General features: G+C 36.9%; 1 protein-coding gene across 2 annotated transcripts in view; it reads left to right on the top strand.

The window, feature by feature from the left end:
- Positions 1-18,038, top strand: part of Hpr1 (THO complex 1-like protein Hpr1) — a 124,614-nt gene that overhangs the window by 41,101 nt on the left and 65,475 nt on the right. For both annotated transcript variants that reach the window (XM_067144137.2, XM_067144138.2), the window contains 2 exons: positions 8,373-8,502; positions 14,870-14,975. In XM_067144137.2, coding sequence (XP_067000238.1) covers positions 8,373-8,502; positions 14,870-14,975 — 236 coding nt within the window. The remainder of the gene's footprint in view (positions 1-8,372; positions 8,503-14,869; positions 14,976-18,038) is intronic.

An 18,038-nucleotide genomic window follows, 5' to 3' on the forward strand; every position in this document is an offset into this window, starting at 1 on the left:
TGTGTTTCACATTCCATTCTGAAGTTAGAAATTTATTCTGTTTTGAGTGACACATTGAAGGGTAGCAAATATTTGTTGCGTAATAGACTATGTAAGGATTAGGAACATAATTCTGTGAATTTGACTAGCGTGGTGCATATTTGTCTTGTGATAGCCCCTTTATAGATACTGAAAAAGTCGTGAAATAGCTTACTAATGAAGACAAAATCCAGGAAGTGGACAGGCATCTGCATCTTTCAACTGTGACGCGTATGTTGAAACTTGCACCTTCGAGTTTCGACTTGCGTCGATCGAAGTGTTGTTGCATTCAAGATGACGGTCAAAGTCATTTCCCTTGCACATGGCCGAGTTTAACCTCCAAATTCATGGTCAATGTCAAGCTGACATTTGTTTTAGAAAGTGTGTGATCTGTAATAACGTGGTGATACTTTTATGGGGGGCCACTGCAAACATTTTTGTGTGTGTTGTCAGATGTTTTGCACACCTTTTAATACACTATTTTCATTTTTTCAAGCCCCAGTGGAAAGGGTTTTCATATCTGTTCTCTCATCTTTTTCACGCCTTTTAATACTCTCATCGCATCTTTAGAATTGGTACATAGCCTATATCTTTCACTGTACCCGTGCATACACGACATAAAATGCACGCATGTCAGAAAAAAACATAGCAAGTGTTTACATATTTGTGTTGGACAGTTTTTATTTGTGTATTCAGTAGTACATTTTCTCGCTTAACACATTATCTTTCCTTGTCCCCTGCAGAAATGCCTAACAAGATTTTACTGAATAAACTAACCTCCGAAATCAGTCATCCACTCTGCGCCGTATTTTAAGGTGTATCACATTCTTGCTTTAATTTCAGTACATAGTTTTAAAATTAAGCGATCCTTTACTTCAGCCTTTATTTCTAACGAGTTAACTACTGCTATCGGCCATGTTATTTAACATTTATTACAGAAATATGTTCTGTTTCATTTCGAATTGTGCTTATAGAACACCAGTCGATAAGTATTACTCCGATATAGCCTTTGAGCTGCAATGTCGACGAGACTGTTCGCTAGTGCACATAGCGAAAAATTTATACCGAAGACGATCAATCACGTTTAATATAATTGCTAGAATGCATAAATATTGAGAATGGAAAAAATTATGTACGCTTAATCGCTCGTAATAACGGATGCATCAGTGATAGGGTTTTCACTGTAACAGAAGGATAATACAGTTTGATATAGGAATTTTCGAGAGACAGAAATAAGCTGTCGTTATAGCGGAGTTCTCGCTGTATGCCATACTCGCTATAGTGGTTTTCTACTGTATAAGCTGTAATTCATCTTAGGCCTACCTATGTGTTGGGAATTCCAGGTTATGTTTGTTCATGGATAACGCTGACAGTGTCGAAGCTTTAGATAACCTAAAGTGTGTTTCAAAATCAGTGTCATCGTAGTCCTCAAAGTATGTAGCTCATTCTTTTTATCCACCTAGGCTGTTTTATTGCATAATCTTGCTTCTATTCCTTGTTGCAGTAATTTTCTCTTTCAGTTAAACATTCCAGCTATCTGTAAGATGCCATCTAAAAGGGCTATTATCGTAGATTTCCTGTGTTACCAACCAACCTTTTACCATTAAAATTTTAAACCGAGATAATACCCGTTATCCGAGATAAAGTTTTTGGTGAATACACATGTAACTGTTCTCAGTTTTCTAAGCTTTAAACCACAATAAAAGCTTTTACTCATGTTGGTGAATACGGGCTTGAGTTGTTGACAACATGGCAGGTTGTATTAGAGAGGATCTTATCCCCATTGTGGATGATGATGAACCGATCACCTATTTAGCGAAAAATGATGCAGTAGAGAATGATGATCTAGATCCCAGAAGTGATTGTGACAGTGATGTGATACCAAATACCCTGTAGGTGAGGGAGTACCATTCTGGTCCTAGTACATCTGATGTTCACTTAACTGCCAAATATCTCTCAAAATATGACTACAGTCTAAAATGTGTAAATAACAATAATTATAGAAAGTCTTATTTCCAGGTATTTATATCTGATGCATTTTAACCATAGAAGGGCTAGTAATGAAGATATTCATGCATTTATATTTTTATTACTGTGTCCATCGCCAGTGTGAAATGTGGACAAAATCAGCTTGTTCCAGTGATTATTTTTTCACATGAGCAGTGCAAGGAAACTTAATCTCTTCTGTTGCACACCCAATTAATTAATGGGCGATATGCTTGCCCATAACATGACCACCTTAGAAATTCTCATTTCGCGTGTATAGTAATCTTTTTGAAAAATACTTTCCAGGGTTCTTACCAGATGGCAGGAAGGTTTCCAGCTGCATTCATGAATTGTTTGGCCTAATATACACTTTATCTCTCTCCTTTACATACATTCTCTGACTAGCTGCTGAGTTAAACAGAATAGACAAGCGCGAAATGGAAGGTATGTTTGTCTGAAGGCAAAATAAGGGGCTACATTGAAGATAATTCTCTAAGTTATAATATTGTTTCTAACAATAGTGATAAGATAAAGATTCGAATGATTCTTCAGATGACCTCCTTCGTACTTTGAGTGAAAGCGAAGAAGATACTATGTTGGAAACAATGGTGATGGTAGGAGATACAGAACTTACATTTGTGTAGAAAAAATGTAAGCCTGGAAATACTGCACAATCTACGAAGCGTGTTTTATAAGTAAGGGCCACTTGAAAATAACTACGCAACCTAAGACGTTTTTCAAACACCGCATTTATTTGCAGATTCTACATACTTTACTCTATTTTTCAACATAGCTGTCAAGTTTGTTTGAACACTTATCATGCCTTACAACTAAGTTTTGAGTACCCCCTTCATAGAAACACTCTGCCTGCTCCAATAACCAAGAGTTGATCTTGCGCTGGGACAGAGTCTGTTGGCCTTCACCTTTACAGCGAGTGTGTGTGCCTCCATTAAGTGCTCTGTTGCTTCGATTCGGGCGTGATATGCGAAACCCGTTTCGTCTTCCGTTACAATCTGACTCAACATGTCATCACCTTCTTTGGCATAATGAGTCAAAAACGTCATTGAACACTCAAATCTTATGTTTTTATGGTCCTCCATTAGGAGTTTAGGGACCCAACGGGAGCACAGTCTCCTAAAGTTTAGGTTTTCAGAAACAATTTTGTAAAACACTGACACAGACACATCAGGAAAGGCATTTGAGAGAGCTGTTATTGTGAAGCATCTGTCCTCATTAATCTTCACTTCAACTGAAGCCACCAAATCGTCTGTGATAAGAGATGGGCGACTGGAGCGGGCCTCATTACAGACGTTGTCACAGCCATCTTTGAAGTCTCGTACCCACTTGCGCACTTTCCCTTCACTCATGGCATTAGTACCATACACTTCGCATATCTGTTGGATTTCTTCCTGTGCATTTCCTGAGTCTCTTCTTAATACTCTAATAATTTTCTCCTCGGTAGCACGCTACATCTTGATTTAATACCAATATAAATGGTCCGTTATTGGACATTATAAATTTTCCAGCTAACTCATTCCTGGTTGCCAGCGTTTCACCCCCGTTTGCTAGGTTGTGCTCATCAGTTGGTACCTAGCACACCTACCAAGACGCATGGCTAGTGCATACTGTGGAAGCCACTGTGTAGGCTACTTGGAGCCACCGGCAATGCCAGTGCACTTGAGACTTTGTCTCATTACCAAAAATTGATGCCTACTTGGCCATCAGATGATATAGATGTTGATTTGGCGAATGATACCAGCGATATGCTCGGCGGCCACTTCTTCTCAGTGTGTATCATTTGTTCATACCTGCCAACCCTTTCGATTTACCCAGAAACTTTCTGTTTTTTAACTTGTCATCCGATTTTCTGATTTATTTTTAATTCTTCCTATTTTTGAGCAATATAACCTCCAGTATGGTAAATACTCTCTTCCCCTAGGATAAAGGATAAATTCTTATGTGATTGTGTAATTTACACAACCACATTTTCGAGCATATGTATTTGACGCTTTATTTCGCGAGTGTATCATCCATCGCCTTTGGATGTCGTGTTTCCTGCTCGCTACAGCAGCACGTGTGCTTTACGGTTGGGGATTCGGGACGGCAATCGTCCTATACAAGCGAGAGAGGCTAGCCCGCGCTAACGACTCAGTTAATCGGGATGAAAGAATGAGTTTCTTATTGTGTGGTTCGCGCACTATTAACAGCGTTTCTGTGCGTAATTTTATTGGAGTTGTAGGCCATATGTTGTTTCTAGCGGTTCTGTGCTTTTCCCCGTGTTAAAGTTGTATGTTAATTATGTATGAGACATACTGATCTGTTTTGTATGTGGTAGTTTTGCGTATTTCAGTGCATTTTTGTTCATTCTTACTTCATAATTTTTATGAGTTGAATGTATTTCAAGGGAGTTGTGTCGGTGACAGTTTCTGGTATTTTTTCTTCACGTTATGGTCAAAAAACATAACAAACCTTACCTCAAAGTTTTCAGAGATACCTATAAAATTTAATTTCCGTTTCATTTTACACTCTAATAAAGGAAACCATTGTGTGTTTTGTTTGCGTATGTTGGTGTGATATAAATACAGTGGAACCTCGATATCTTGAATCACCTCGGGAGATAAATTTTATTTCGAGTTATCGAAATTTTGAGATATAGAGAATACCATTTTTGAACGTGTATAGCACTTAATTGAATCATATGTATCTATGGTCTTTTACTGAATACATTATTTTTAAATACCAAACCCTATGGCGCAACAGCCTTGGAAGGCCTTGACCTACCAAGCGACCGCTGCTCAGCTCGAAGGCTTACAGATTACGAGGTGTCGTGTGGTCAGCACGACGGATCCTCTTGGCCGTTATTCTTGGCTTTCTAGACCGGGGCCGCCATCTCACTGTCAGATGGCTCCTCAATTGTAATCACTTAGGCTGAGTGGACCTCGACCCAGCCCTCAGATCCAGGTAAAAATCCCTGGCCTGGCTGGGAATCGAACCCGGGGCCTCCGGGTAAGAAGCAGGCGCACCCCTACACCACGGGGCCGGCACACATTATTTTTAACAGCACTTAAAAGTATACAAAGAAACTCTATTTTACAGCATCATTTTAATTATAACACTTATTATAGTAAATTTTTAGGAGACAGGATACAGTACATCCATTAGTGATACAAGAATCATAGCTCCGTTAACACCTTTGGAAAAAATCCATTAGTCTCTTCTGTTTGTGGCTAACCTTTCCTCCCTTCACGTTGAAACTTCTCGTCGATACCACGCAGCCAAGTTTCGTAAATGGAGCTTGTCATCCGTGACCGGTAATTGACACCCAAGAAACAGTGAGGCTTTGCCGATTTTCCAATCACTAGAAGTTTGAGTTTTTCGGTTCCCGTCATATTAGTTCTCAGCTTCACTGTAACCCTTTCTTTACTTGTTAACTGTTCCTCACAAACCACAAATGTAGATTCATGATGGGTCTTCTTACTGTGTAACTTGTGTTGTAAGATATTTAGTTGGGTTCCATGTTCAAATGTGTGGTTTTTAGTGTGTTGCAGTTTGTTTAACATAACCTCGCTGTTGCATTGCGGGGATAGGTGGTGAATTAGCTCTGTTATATTGACATATAACTTCCACTAAATATTGTCAATATCACCAGTATTCTCTTTCGTCCATTTTGACACTATTTGATCGACGGAGACTTAGTTACGACCGCTTAAGACTTCAAATTCCAGGCACCGACCTAGCGTTTCGAAACTACTCACCTCAACTTTTTGTTTATAAGAATCAAGGGGAGAGGGAGAAATATATATAGGTAATTTTCACCAGCAATAACAGAAGCACTTTCAAATCACTACATTAATCTTCGAAATCAGCAACACTAAATCTAATAACAAGGAAGTTACATTCTAATCGTCACTAATGCATATCACATATCGAAAAAAACACGTTATCAGTCTACAAAAGGTTCATACACCGTACAGAATAAGTAATTCCCTCACATGGGGCTCACTCTTTTCGCTCATCGGGCGAGTCAGACAAGTTTTGTACGTGTATACACGTTAAAATAGCTCTATTTCTTGTCCCGTTGGCGCGAATAAAATGTAGTTTTCTGTCAAACTGTTCGATGGGCTGAGATCCTTGTCCAACTTCCGTAATTGAATTTCTGCTCATCTTGGTTGCATATAGGTTGAGTAGTTATTCGTTATGGAACAACGATTCTCATCTCACCTTCACTTCTGTAAAAAGGAAAAGTATCATTTTATGGCATCTTGATGACACTGTTTACGTCTGAAACGCTGATTTTATCTATAAATATCACTTATTTATCAGAGCAACACTCTCGCAGTATCCGTAGGGGCCGCCATTGAAAACATTATAACATTATTTATAATTACGTGTTTTAAGTGTATCTATAATTATGTGCTTTATTTTTAAGTATTATGTTGCAATTGCTTTATAACTTTATAACTCCATCCATAGTTTTCTAGGCATGCGGATAATCTGGCTTGTCTAAATTACTACAGAATCATTGAAAATGGCTTGGTATTTTTTAGTCAGAATTTCAGAAAATGGCTTGGTACTAAGAGGGCTAAGAACTCATCAATGTTTTGGGTACACATAGGTTGAGTAGCTATTCGCTATGGATTGATGGAAGGAAGAATAAAATGAAGAGAAGCCAATTTGTCACCCAACCCATATGCATCCAGATGAGGGGAAATTATATTGATGATATAAATATCTGGCCCCTTGCCTGAATGGTCATTGTAGTGGCCTTCAGTTCAGATGGTTCTGGGTCTAATTCCTAGCTTTTTTGTAATAGACAATCCACAATTATGGAAAGTATAAATAAATAAATATGGTTTGGCTATGTGAAAAGTATGAGTGCCAAAAGGACTGCAAGCAGGGAATATGAAAGAGAAGTGGAAAAAAAAAAAAAAAAGACTGTGAACAGACCCAGAGAAAATTGGATCAATCTAGTAATGCAAGATGTTGAGGAGAGGGAGAACAAGATTGGGAGGTGGTTACGAGAGAAGATTAGTTCATGGAGGGGCTCATATACTACACCTGGGCAACTAGAGTTGATCAACTATGATGAGTGTTAATTCCTGTAGCTTGGGGATTTGTTTTTGTGTTCATTGTAATACACATCTCTTCATCTACTGTACACCCAAAACACCACACTACCCACCACTACAGAAACACGCATTAGTAAATACATCCCTCTACATAGGGTTGGTGTCGGAAATGGCATGGTATTCGGCCATAGAACTTGGCTAAATGCACACAAAGTGCAGACTCCAAGAAATAGTTGATGATAAATAAATCAGAGATCTGTTAAGGATACAATGCAAACATATATTGAAGAATAGGAGATTACAAAGATATTGCTTCATTTCTTAAAATTTGTCCGTTTTATGCTTTTCCTTTGTGGCCTAATAAGGTTTTGTTACTGCTGTAACATGATATGAGAGCGCAATGTTCATAGCCTGGTTCTGGCACTGACTGGAACCAGTTCCTCAGTTTTTGTAGGCAAACCATTAGAAATTAGAGTTGCATTTGCCCACACTTACAAGCCTTGATTATAGTATGAAAACGAATGAATCATTCCATTACAAAATTGTTCCCATAGGGGATAATTATATAGGGAAGTTGAATCCTGCTACCCTGACTGATTACTGATGGCCTCTCGTGAGAGATTCAATTGATAGGAATAAATGACCAGCCAAGCAAAACACTTAGTGTAAGTCTCCCTTTGAAAGAACTTGAAAAGATTTTTGTTCAAGCACTGACTGTAGAAATGTTAATGTCAGAATTTATTATATGTATGCATCTCCACCCTGTAGCTCTGTTTCCTGATATAGGGTCAGAGATGATGTGAGAAATTATGCTCTTTTTATTTTTTATATTTTATTTTTTATGCCTCTGTGCCCTTCTTGATGCAAACCTCAGTTGAGGAGCTGATGAAGATGAGATGAATGGTGGTGAATGAAATTGGGTAATGAAGTGGAAAGAATCAGCTGCAGCCTGTCCCTGCATTTGCCTTAAAGTAAACATGGGAAACCATTGAAACCCATTCTCAGGACAGCTGACAGTGGGGTTTGAACCCACCTGTTTCTCGAATGCAGAGCTTAGGTCAGTAGCCATGGGGCATTAACATGCTCGGCCGCTCTGTTTGGTATTTTAATCATTTTTTTACATTTTATGTTATTTTACTGAGCACACATCTCTGAAACTGAAACTGTTCTCATTAAGGTTAATAGTATGTTTTGGCTTCACCAATTCTTCTGGGCATGTAGTAATTTTCTTATCCACTGCAGTTGTTGTTTGGTGATTTAAATTTTCATTTTATTAATGGCAAATTATATTTCTTTTAGGTCTAAATATTGTTAGTGAATTCAACTTGGACAACCTGACTGAGTTTGGTGGTGATGGTGCTGCAGATTTAAAAGATATCATCACTGAGCATGATGAAAGTAATGAAGAGGAGTTAAAACCAGACTCAAAGTAAGCACTTACGTAAAATATGAAACATGATAGTTCTATACCTATTCTTGTGGTAGGATGGATTTGTTTATACTTTCTTGGAGTTAATATTGATTTCATACTGCTTATCCTGTATCTTAGACTTGAAGGTTAAATTTATTGAGAGGATTTCAAATTTCTACCACTGATGTGTAAATTAGGTGTTAATTAACTCTTAACCCCTGCTGAGTGGATTTAAATTTTGCTTGTAAGTGAAATAGATTTTTTGTTAAAAAATTTGCAGTACTATAACATCTGTGAACATTTCAAAATGTATGTAGTAAATTGTAAATAAGTCATTTGCATCTCTAGCACAACACACCATATCTAGCTCAAATTAATAAATACAAGGTTTTTTTTTTCTTTAATGCTGGCTTTGGTTCGATTATTGGTTCTCCATCAATGATTATGATTTAAAGCTGTAGTTGTATAAAATAATTCTTTTGCCTACAAATATGCTCAGTTATATAAAAACATCCTTTTCATTTGCATGTGTTTTATTATTGGCATTTACTCCCCACATAAACACTATAGGCCAAAATTCTGAGGAAAGTGTTATTATTATTCTCTGGCACTCTTCAGTAATTCTCAACTAGGCAACAAATCCATATATATATAGTCTAGTCATAAATACTGTCACAATCTTTTGGCTTGGAATGTAGAACTGGTTTTCCAGGTAGCAAACAACCCTTAGTTCTGACCAGTGGCTTTCTAGTTTCTACAGCATGGCTTTATTCGGAAGAATTGGCTTCTGCTACACATACATCAACTGGGAATATCAGAGACCATGTCCAGAAACTATATGGGAATAGATTATCACTGTTTGGACTCTACAGTTGGGAAAGAAACTAATTTTAAAAATTTTTTAAAAAATAGACGAGACCTCGAATGTCCTCGATGCATGGCTGATGAGATGGCAGTGAAAATGATGTTATCTAGAATGGCGACATGCCGGTAGCAGGGAAGATGGCGGCACAAGATGATAATTGAAATGAAAGCAGTGATTAGGTTTACTCAAGTTTACTGTGTGGTAGGCCTACTGCTCAACTGACAGACAAATGACTAGCCATTAAGTTCTTTTGTATCAATATTGCATAATATGATAATACGAGAAGCTTATCCCTTTATTCTATGAAGTTGAATATACAGAGAGACGAATCTTTGTAGCGACTTTTTATGACCGTATGCCCTTCCTGGTATCAGCCTAATCAGAGGAATTAATGAGATGAAATGAATGACGTGATCTGAATAACTAAAACTAATTATAAGTTTATTTACTTTATATGTACGCCTAAAAGTCATGTTCGCCATTTATTGTCTTTTTTTACATTTAGAAATACTGCCTTCCAATGAAAATAGCCAGTATAACTCAAATACATTCATAAGTTTTTTAAAGAATTGTGTAGAATGTTTGCATGTATACTTTATAGCCTAGAAGCCGTGTGACCGAGCGAGTTGGCCATGCAGTTAGGAGTGTGCAGCTGTGAGCTCGCATCCGGGAGATAGTGGGTTCGAACCCCACTGTCGGCAGCCCTGAAACTGGTTTTCCGTGGCTTCCCATTTTCACACCAGGTAAATGCTGGGGCTGTACCTTAATTAAGGCCACAGCCGCTTCCTTCCCATTCCTAGGCCTTTCCTGTCCCATCGTCGCCATAAGACCTATCTGTGTCGGTGCGACGTAAAGCAACTAGCAAAGAAAACAAAGAAGCCATGTGTTCACTGCACAGAATTTGACGTATTGCATATTGACCCCCCACCCTTACTTTTTCGGCTATAAAATTGGAAAGAAAAGGGGGGTCTAATACGCGAGTAAATATGGTAACTGTGAACACCTACTATAACAAGAATACCTTGATCAGTGCAAAACTTAGACAGTAATCTGACTGGAAGCCTTATATGGAGCTAAATGTTTGACCCTGACAAAAATAGGATTGGTCAAAAAGTTGGAAATGGTAGAGAGAAAAATTCTGAGGATGAGACTGGGACCCCTAAGAACAGATGGTGGATCATACAGAAAAAAAGGAAACCAAAAATTGTACCTCAGGACCTCAAGACACTATCTGGAAGAGGAGAGCCATGTTCTTTGGACACATCCTTTCTTGCAATTTGCTTTACGTCACACGGACACAGATAGGTCTTATGGCGACAGTTGGACACATCTATAGAATGGGCCTGGCAAAACTAACCAACTATGTAGTAAAAGTTTTGAGACCAGGAAAACTACAGTGCCCTGGCATTAGGAAGGAGGTCATGAAAGGAATGGGAATACAAGAAACGGAAGTCAGCAACAGGGAAGCTTAAAAGTTGTGAATCACGAACACCAAGAGTTTCTAGAAGAAAGATGCTGGAGCCAAGCACCGTGGACAGAATTGAGGAGGAGATTGCAGTGAAAGAATGAAGGAGTACTTGATGAAGATCAAAGCCCAGAGATAGCTGAAATCAAGTTAAAATGGTCCATGGCCGAAATAAAAAAGAAGAAATTGCTAACTGACAAGCCCACTGCCACACTGCAGCAGAACGCTGGTAATTTTACGATTGAAAAGGGCCAAAGAACTTAAATATATTATTTGCAATAGAAAATGGAAAAGGGAAATTATTCCATTATTTCTCTGTGCTCCGATTGGTCAGTTCCATTTGCTACCGGAACTGGGGAGTTATTTTACAAAAATTATTTACGAACAATCCACATTTAAATCTGCATAACCGGGCGAGTTGGCCGTGCGCGTAGAGGCGCGTGGTTGTGAGCTTGCATCCGGGAGATAGTAGGTTCGAATCCCACTATCGGCAGCCCTGAAGATGGTTTTCCGTGGTTTCCCATTTTCACACCAGGCAAATGCTGGGGCTGTACCTTAATTAAGGCCACGGCCGCTTCCTTCCAACTCCTAGGCCTTTCCTATCCCATCGTCGCCATAAGACCTATCTGTGTCGGTGCGACGTAAAGCCCCTAACAAAAAAAAAAATCTGCATACATCTGTGTTCATTAATGTTTTAAACCTGTTTCAGGCATTCATTTGAAAATTGATTGACTAATGGTGGACTGTGAGCAGTTCAGTTTAGTTTATTGTTATGTTTGACTGCTGTGTTTACAATTAGATGATGATTCAGGAAAGGTTGAAAGTGGTGCAGGCCAATTTGTGACTGGATTACTGATAACTAGACAGCGGAACTTTAGATTCTAAAGAGTGGCATTTTATGTGCCTAAAATGAGTTATTATACAGCTCTAAATAGTTCTGTTAAATGTAAAATAGGCACTAATAATTTGCTAAAAAAATGACATGATATATAAAGGTACCACATTTATTTAACCCTTTACTGTTTCTAACATTCCAGAGCGCTAGAGTTTTATGATTCACCTGCTGCGCTGACCACTCCAAAACGGTTGTCATACACGTGGTCATTAGAAGTGTGTTGACAGAAATGTTGAAGGGTCTCGTGAAATCACACTGCACTCCCATGACTCGGCAAGCTCTCAGTACTTAGTTGACAGTCTTTCTTGTATGTATTTCTCAAGCAGACCTAGTTTATAAACATTGTATTTCGGTTAGAGATTATTTATGTTGGAGTTCACACTATATCGTCTACTTACCACAGAAGTGTGGAAAGGTTTGAAAGAATGCAAAATTGGAGATACTTTAGAAATGAGTGGATATAGTGAACCTTGTAGTACAGGTTCAGAATAATATTCTGATAACTGCAGTAGTGATAATGATTCAGAGAATCAAAATCGTGAACAAATATTGTGTAAAGCCCGAGGGACAGGGCTACAGAGAAATATGACAGTCCCAATTACAGAGAAACTCTATATGTGGTTCGAGCTTTGTATAACATTTCATATATGACAAGACTTTTTATTTATTTGGGAATCTTACGGTTCTAAGTCGAACTCAATACTTTCAAAGTTCTAAATTGAGTGAAAAGAATTATGTTGTGTTAAGTGTCGTTCTAATCGTGACTTCAAGATTTTGAAATTGTGATTATTTGAAGTTTTCTCCAGATACTTTTAGGGACATCATAAGTCCCATATTAAGAGTGTTTTTATGTGCATTGATATAATGATGATATATTTATTTATGATTGCCTGTTCTCAATATTTGTCTGAAGATGATGCTCACTACCGTCAAAACTAGTTCCAAGTAAATGTTTAGTTTAATATTAGAATTGAAAAGGTGGATTTTTAATTTTACTTACCTATTATCCTCAATACAGACTTAAAAATGAAATTATTAAATTTAAATAAAGACAGATTGTCGCATGATTCTCTTCCTGTGGGTTATGTCTTCATGCCATATGTACAGTCCATCACAGAGAGGATTAGCAATATTCTCCGAAGGCACACTATCAAGATAAATTTTAATCCTACATATTTTCATAGGCACTTGTTTATAATTTGTCAAAAATTCTATTGGTCTAAACTGTGCTAGAATATTCAAAATTTATTCTTCCTTTGGATTTGTTCATGTTAGTCAAAGATGAAGGCAGGTAACAGCAAGGGTAAGGAACATTGCAGATACTTAAATCTTTGCCATCCAGAGAAGTCTGCTCTGGCAGGGCATGCCATACGTAATGATCATCAAATCATTTTTAACCCGCAAGTGGTTGCTATATGAGATTTTCTCTCACATTATTTTGTATTGTGAGTTTACTTCTCAGCGATGCAAGGGAGGGGACTGTTCCCTCTTCTAGCTGAGTTTATAACTCTTGAGTAAGACGATTCGCATTTGAAGGGTAAGCATCCTCTCCTCTAGTCAGAACAAAGATTCATACAAGTTCGTGCGCCCTGTGTGAGAGGTTCTCTCATCGCGCGACCAATGGCGTTGGTGTTATGTTGAAGTCGAGAGGGGAAACTTTCTCCTGTCGTAGGCGTTAGTATTTGACTTAAGTCGTGCGTGTAACGTATCTATTTGCAATTACTGATAAACGAGTCTTCAAAAATTTTTGAGTCAAGGAAGAATGCTGGGAAATAAACACTGTTACAACTCCAGCCAACTCAAATGTTAGAGAGGAGACTATTGTACTTTATTCTTGCTTTTGTATTGCGACTGTCAGAAAGTTATATATTAATAACAATGTTATTGGTTTTACGTCCCAATAACTACTTTTTATGGTTTTTGCAGATGCCGCGGTGCCAAAATTTTGTCTCACAAGAGTTCTTTTATATGGAGAAAATCTACGGCTGACGTATCTGAGCACCTTCGAATGCCACCGGACTGGGCGAGGATCGAACATGCCAACTAGGGCTCAGAGAGCCAGCGCCTTAACCGTCTGAGTCATTCAACCCGGCACTCTTGTGAATATTACGTACTTACATGTGACTGAACTAATGATTAATTTCCATTAAGGAGTAATTTGTTTCTGTAATATATGGATAATAATTTTTTAAATCTAAACTATATAATGCAGTCTTTATGTCTCATTTCCGTAATTCGTTTCACTCTTACACCCTGCAAAGTTATAGAAGATATATATATTTTAAATGAAGTTTAATGTGAGAGAGAGTCTCACGTGCGACCACTCGCGTCCTAATGAAACATCTGTCATTTGTTAGGAGAAATGTCTTACACAAAGAAACATCCCGGTAATTTTAACAAAGAGGACGGTTCTATATTGAGTAAATCTTAGCAGCTCTCCACAGTTAAATATTTAGCATTATTTCTCCGTGATTCTGGAGGCCCTGGAATAAACTACAGTTCTGACAAGGTCTTTTTATCTTGAGTCTGTGTACTATGTACCAGTGGTAGATTTCATTGCCATTGCTATGAAGATGATCTTGGTTGCAAGATTGAAAGGCGTCGATACAATATCCCCAACACACCATTACGTCATTTAGAGGTCGTAAAGTTATATTTTTTTAAGGAAACATCTTTCTGATTGTTTATGAGTGGCAGTAAATGACATAATTTATTATTTTGAAACACTGTAAGATGTGAGGACGGTTAAATTTAGGCTTATTTATTCTATGTTTGTGCATTTCTTTCCTGAATGATGAATATGCTCTTTGTACTTCTCTTCCCTTTCAGGTTTTTCTCCCCTAGATAGGTACTATACATGTTGCATTACCTAGGTACACAGTGACTCAACCCACAATCACATTTTCACCAGGGCTGCAATATAGCATTGCCATTCTTTATGTATTAGCATGTTAACAAAAAACTGTATCCTGTGAGAAAATTTCATAACAAGCAATGAATCGTCATGTGTTCAACCAATTAGAACACTTCTTCCGTATTTAATCATGATTCTGATCAGTAAAAATTAGATTATGATATGATGTACATAAGTATGTTTTTGCTTTATAATTGAATAATCATGGGAATATGCTGACAAATACATTTTCATTCCTTGTTCCAGGTTTAAAATTGACTACAACTTGTATTGCAAATTTTGGGCTCTACAGGACTTCTTCCGTAATCCTAATCAGTGCTACAATAAAGTTCACTGGAAAACATTCTCTGCCGTAAGTTTTTAGTGTATAATTTCCATTTGTTTGTTATGTTATGTGTTCAGTACTGCACCGCGCATTCAATTGAATTCGCCGACATCTAACGTGTCACGTTGAACGATCAATTAAATGCGCCGGTTGCTACTCATATTGAAGTCGAATAAATGAGCGTTCACAAATTTGCAACGACACATTATTTCTTAATATGTATCTGCAGCTTGATCTATCTTCCCTAACCATGAAATAAAATAAATGTTCTTTCAGTGGCATATCTTTTGATTACGACGATATTCTCGACCTCACATTTCGTTATTGAAGTCAAATAAGTTACTAATCCGCTGCACGATACCTCCCAGGGGATAGTATTATATAAAAGATTTTTTTTTTTTACGTGGGGTCCACTGAATTACCATATATCCTCCTATCTAGCTCGTCAGCCTAATCATTTCCGCATAAATGTAATTAAGAATGTTGATAACTCAATCCTTAAGTTCATCCACTCATCATCTTGCAGTAACTCTCCTTAAAATAATCCCCTAATCTAATGAAATGAAATAGCAACTGAATTAATTTAAATTCCTAACTACCAGTTTATTCATAATTATGATAATTACTGGAATGAATTATAATTCAATAACATACTCATTTATGTACGTCGCATTCTCATTTTTTAAAGAACAAAAAATATAAAAACATAACGTACTTAATATTATCCATGAATAAAATCAAGTCTTTGCCTCGAGAAAAGAAAATGTTATAATCAAAAAATAGAAGTATTAATGTAATGAAAAATCGTAGAATGTTCTCATCTGTCGTATTACATAGCAATGATGTCGAATATCTTGGGTATTCATAATGAAAATCAATGTCAATATGATTATCATTGACAATGTCCAAAATAAAATCAATAATAAAAATATCAGGAATGATAATATAAATAAATGTTAATATCAGAAATGCCTATTTTCATCCTTCTCAAGTCATTAATTTTGTCTTATTTCCACAGATTATTATTTGTAACGAGTGCAAGATAAGTAAGTTCCTCTCATTATAGCTTTCAATGACTATTCTACAACGTATAAACAAAAAAAAATTTATTAATCAGTTCTTTCTGTCATTTAACAAAATACATCCATGATATATTTTGGAAAAATATATGTGAGTTGGCTATTATACCATAATTATATCCATAAGCAGGCCTAACATCCATCAGTGTCATATTCTCTTTCAAATATAGTCAACTAATCGCAAGATTTTCAAGGAATATCGTCGATGATAATTATTTACCCGATACTGGTATTAATTCAAATTATGAAGATGCTCCTTCCAATAAATTGTGACTTCGACATAAATCAGGTAGGACTATACATAATATGAGAAATTCTCTTAGGAAATACTCAGTTTTAACTTTAATATCACTATTTAGGAATAATCTCTGGATGACCGTACACCAATAATAACCTGCAAATCAAATAATTATGTGTTACCACACGTACGACACATTTAACCCAACATCAAACGCTACTATTTAATTCATGTCGCAATTACCACGACTGTAACCTATCATCAGCATATTGTCGCGTAAATACGATCAATCATTCGTATGTGTATATATATATATCTTCCATCGCATTTGCATCATAAATAACATAACTCCACACTAAATTCATCATTAAACATATTCAACATAACATACACGACCTTAGTCTCATTATTCCGTCGTATAGCTATTCCCACATTCATATAAGAACATCAATCATTCCTAACAAAGTAGCGTAATAACAACAAATTCCACTACCATTTTATAATAATGCTTTATGGATTAAATTATCAATTAACACAAGCAATTATTCTATACCTGTAAAAAAAAAGTATATTAATGCATCAGGCTCATATTTACTCGCATTTGGTGACGTTTCAACGTTGAAACACGTTATACTGTTCTAGAGAATGCTTTTTTTTTTTTCCGCATAATAGTTGGATTGTATCACATTACGAGGAGCACATTCCTTCAATATTAAGTCGAAGTATCGTTGCAAAGCTCTGCATAAATGAAAATAAACATCCCTACATATGAATGTGAACTCAAATAACCGATAACTACCTAAATCCTTGCCTTTAAGACAATTATATGAGTTCTTTTGCGAAGATCCTGCATATTGAACGTATATCTCGAAGACTTAAACGTTAACCTTATTATGATTACATTTTAAGATATCAATACACTGAATTTTAATCAAAATATGGGTAATTTAAATAGATAAACTGCAGGGAACTTAACTTATCACTGCCCTCATCACTGGACTGGGTTGGCTCCCATCTGGTTCTTCCTTGGTCTACGGCATCTCGTTCACGGCTGCGTCATCAGTGGGCGATGGTTACCGGGCTCGGCCGTGTAGAATCAGCTGGATGGTGTCCGCCAGTCGCTAATCCCATTCTTTCGGCTTAGTTGGTCATGTTAATGCCGTAGCCTACATGCGATAAAAAATACATATTGGAGCATAATATTAGTTCCACAGTCTAGTTGTGAAATGTTTTAGCTTGTTTCTACTTTCTGGCAATTTGTTCTTCAGAAAAAAATGATATTATTTTCAATTATATTGTCTTTGCAATGCTTTAAATGGTCTCTAATTTGACGTAGATCTGATTTGAGTTGGTGAAGTCTGATTTCTTTCTGAGAAGAGTAGTACTTCATACTACGCTTGTGAATCTTGTTGTTTATTCGAGTCTAGGCATAATATCTTGATATTCTTAATTCTTCATACAAATAATCACCAAATATTCCCTTGAAAACAATCTTTCTCTTCTTCTCGTCTTGATCCTTGCGTATATGTTCGTTCTGAATGCTCGTCGTTTTTGTTTTTTTTTTTTTTTTTTTTTTTTTTTTTTTTTTTTTTTTTTTTTTTTTTTTTTTTTTTTTTTAGTGATTGTTCACTAGCTGGTCTAACAATAATAAAAATCTACCTTTTCTTCTTAGTCACGGCCACGTTGATCCGTTAGGTCTGATTGTCTTGTTTCCAAATCGTGGCTTACTTAAATCGTTATGTCTGAATTTCTCTCTACATATTCACGGCTTAT

The sequence above is a fragment of the Anabrus simplex genome, chromosome 3, assembly GCF_040414725.1.
Source record: "Anabrus simplex isolate iqAnaSimp1 chromosome 3, ASM4041472v1, whole genome shotgun sequence".
NCBI classification, from domain to species: Eukaryota; Metazoa; Arthropoda; class Insecta; order Orthoptera; family Tettigoniidae; genus Anabrus; species Anabrus simplex.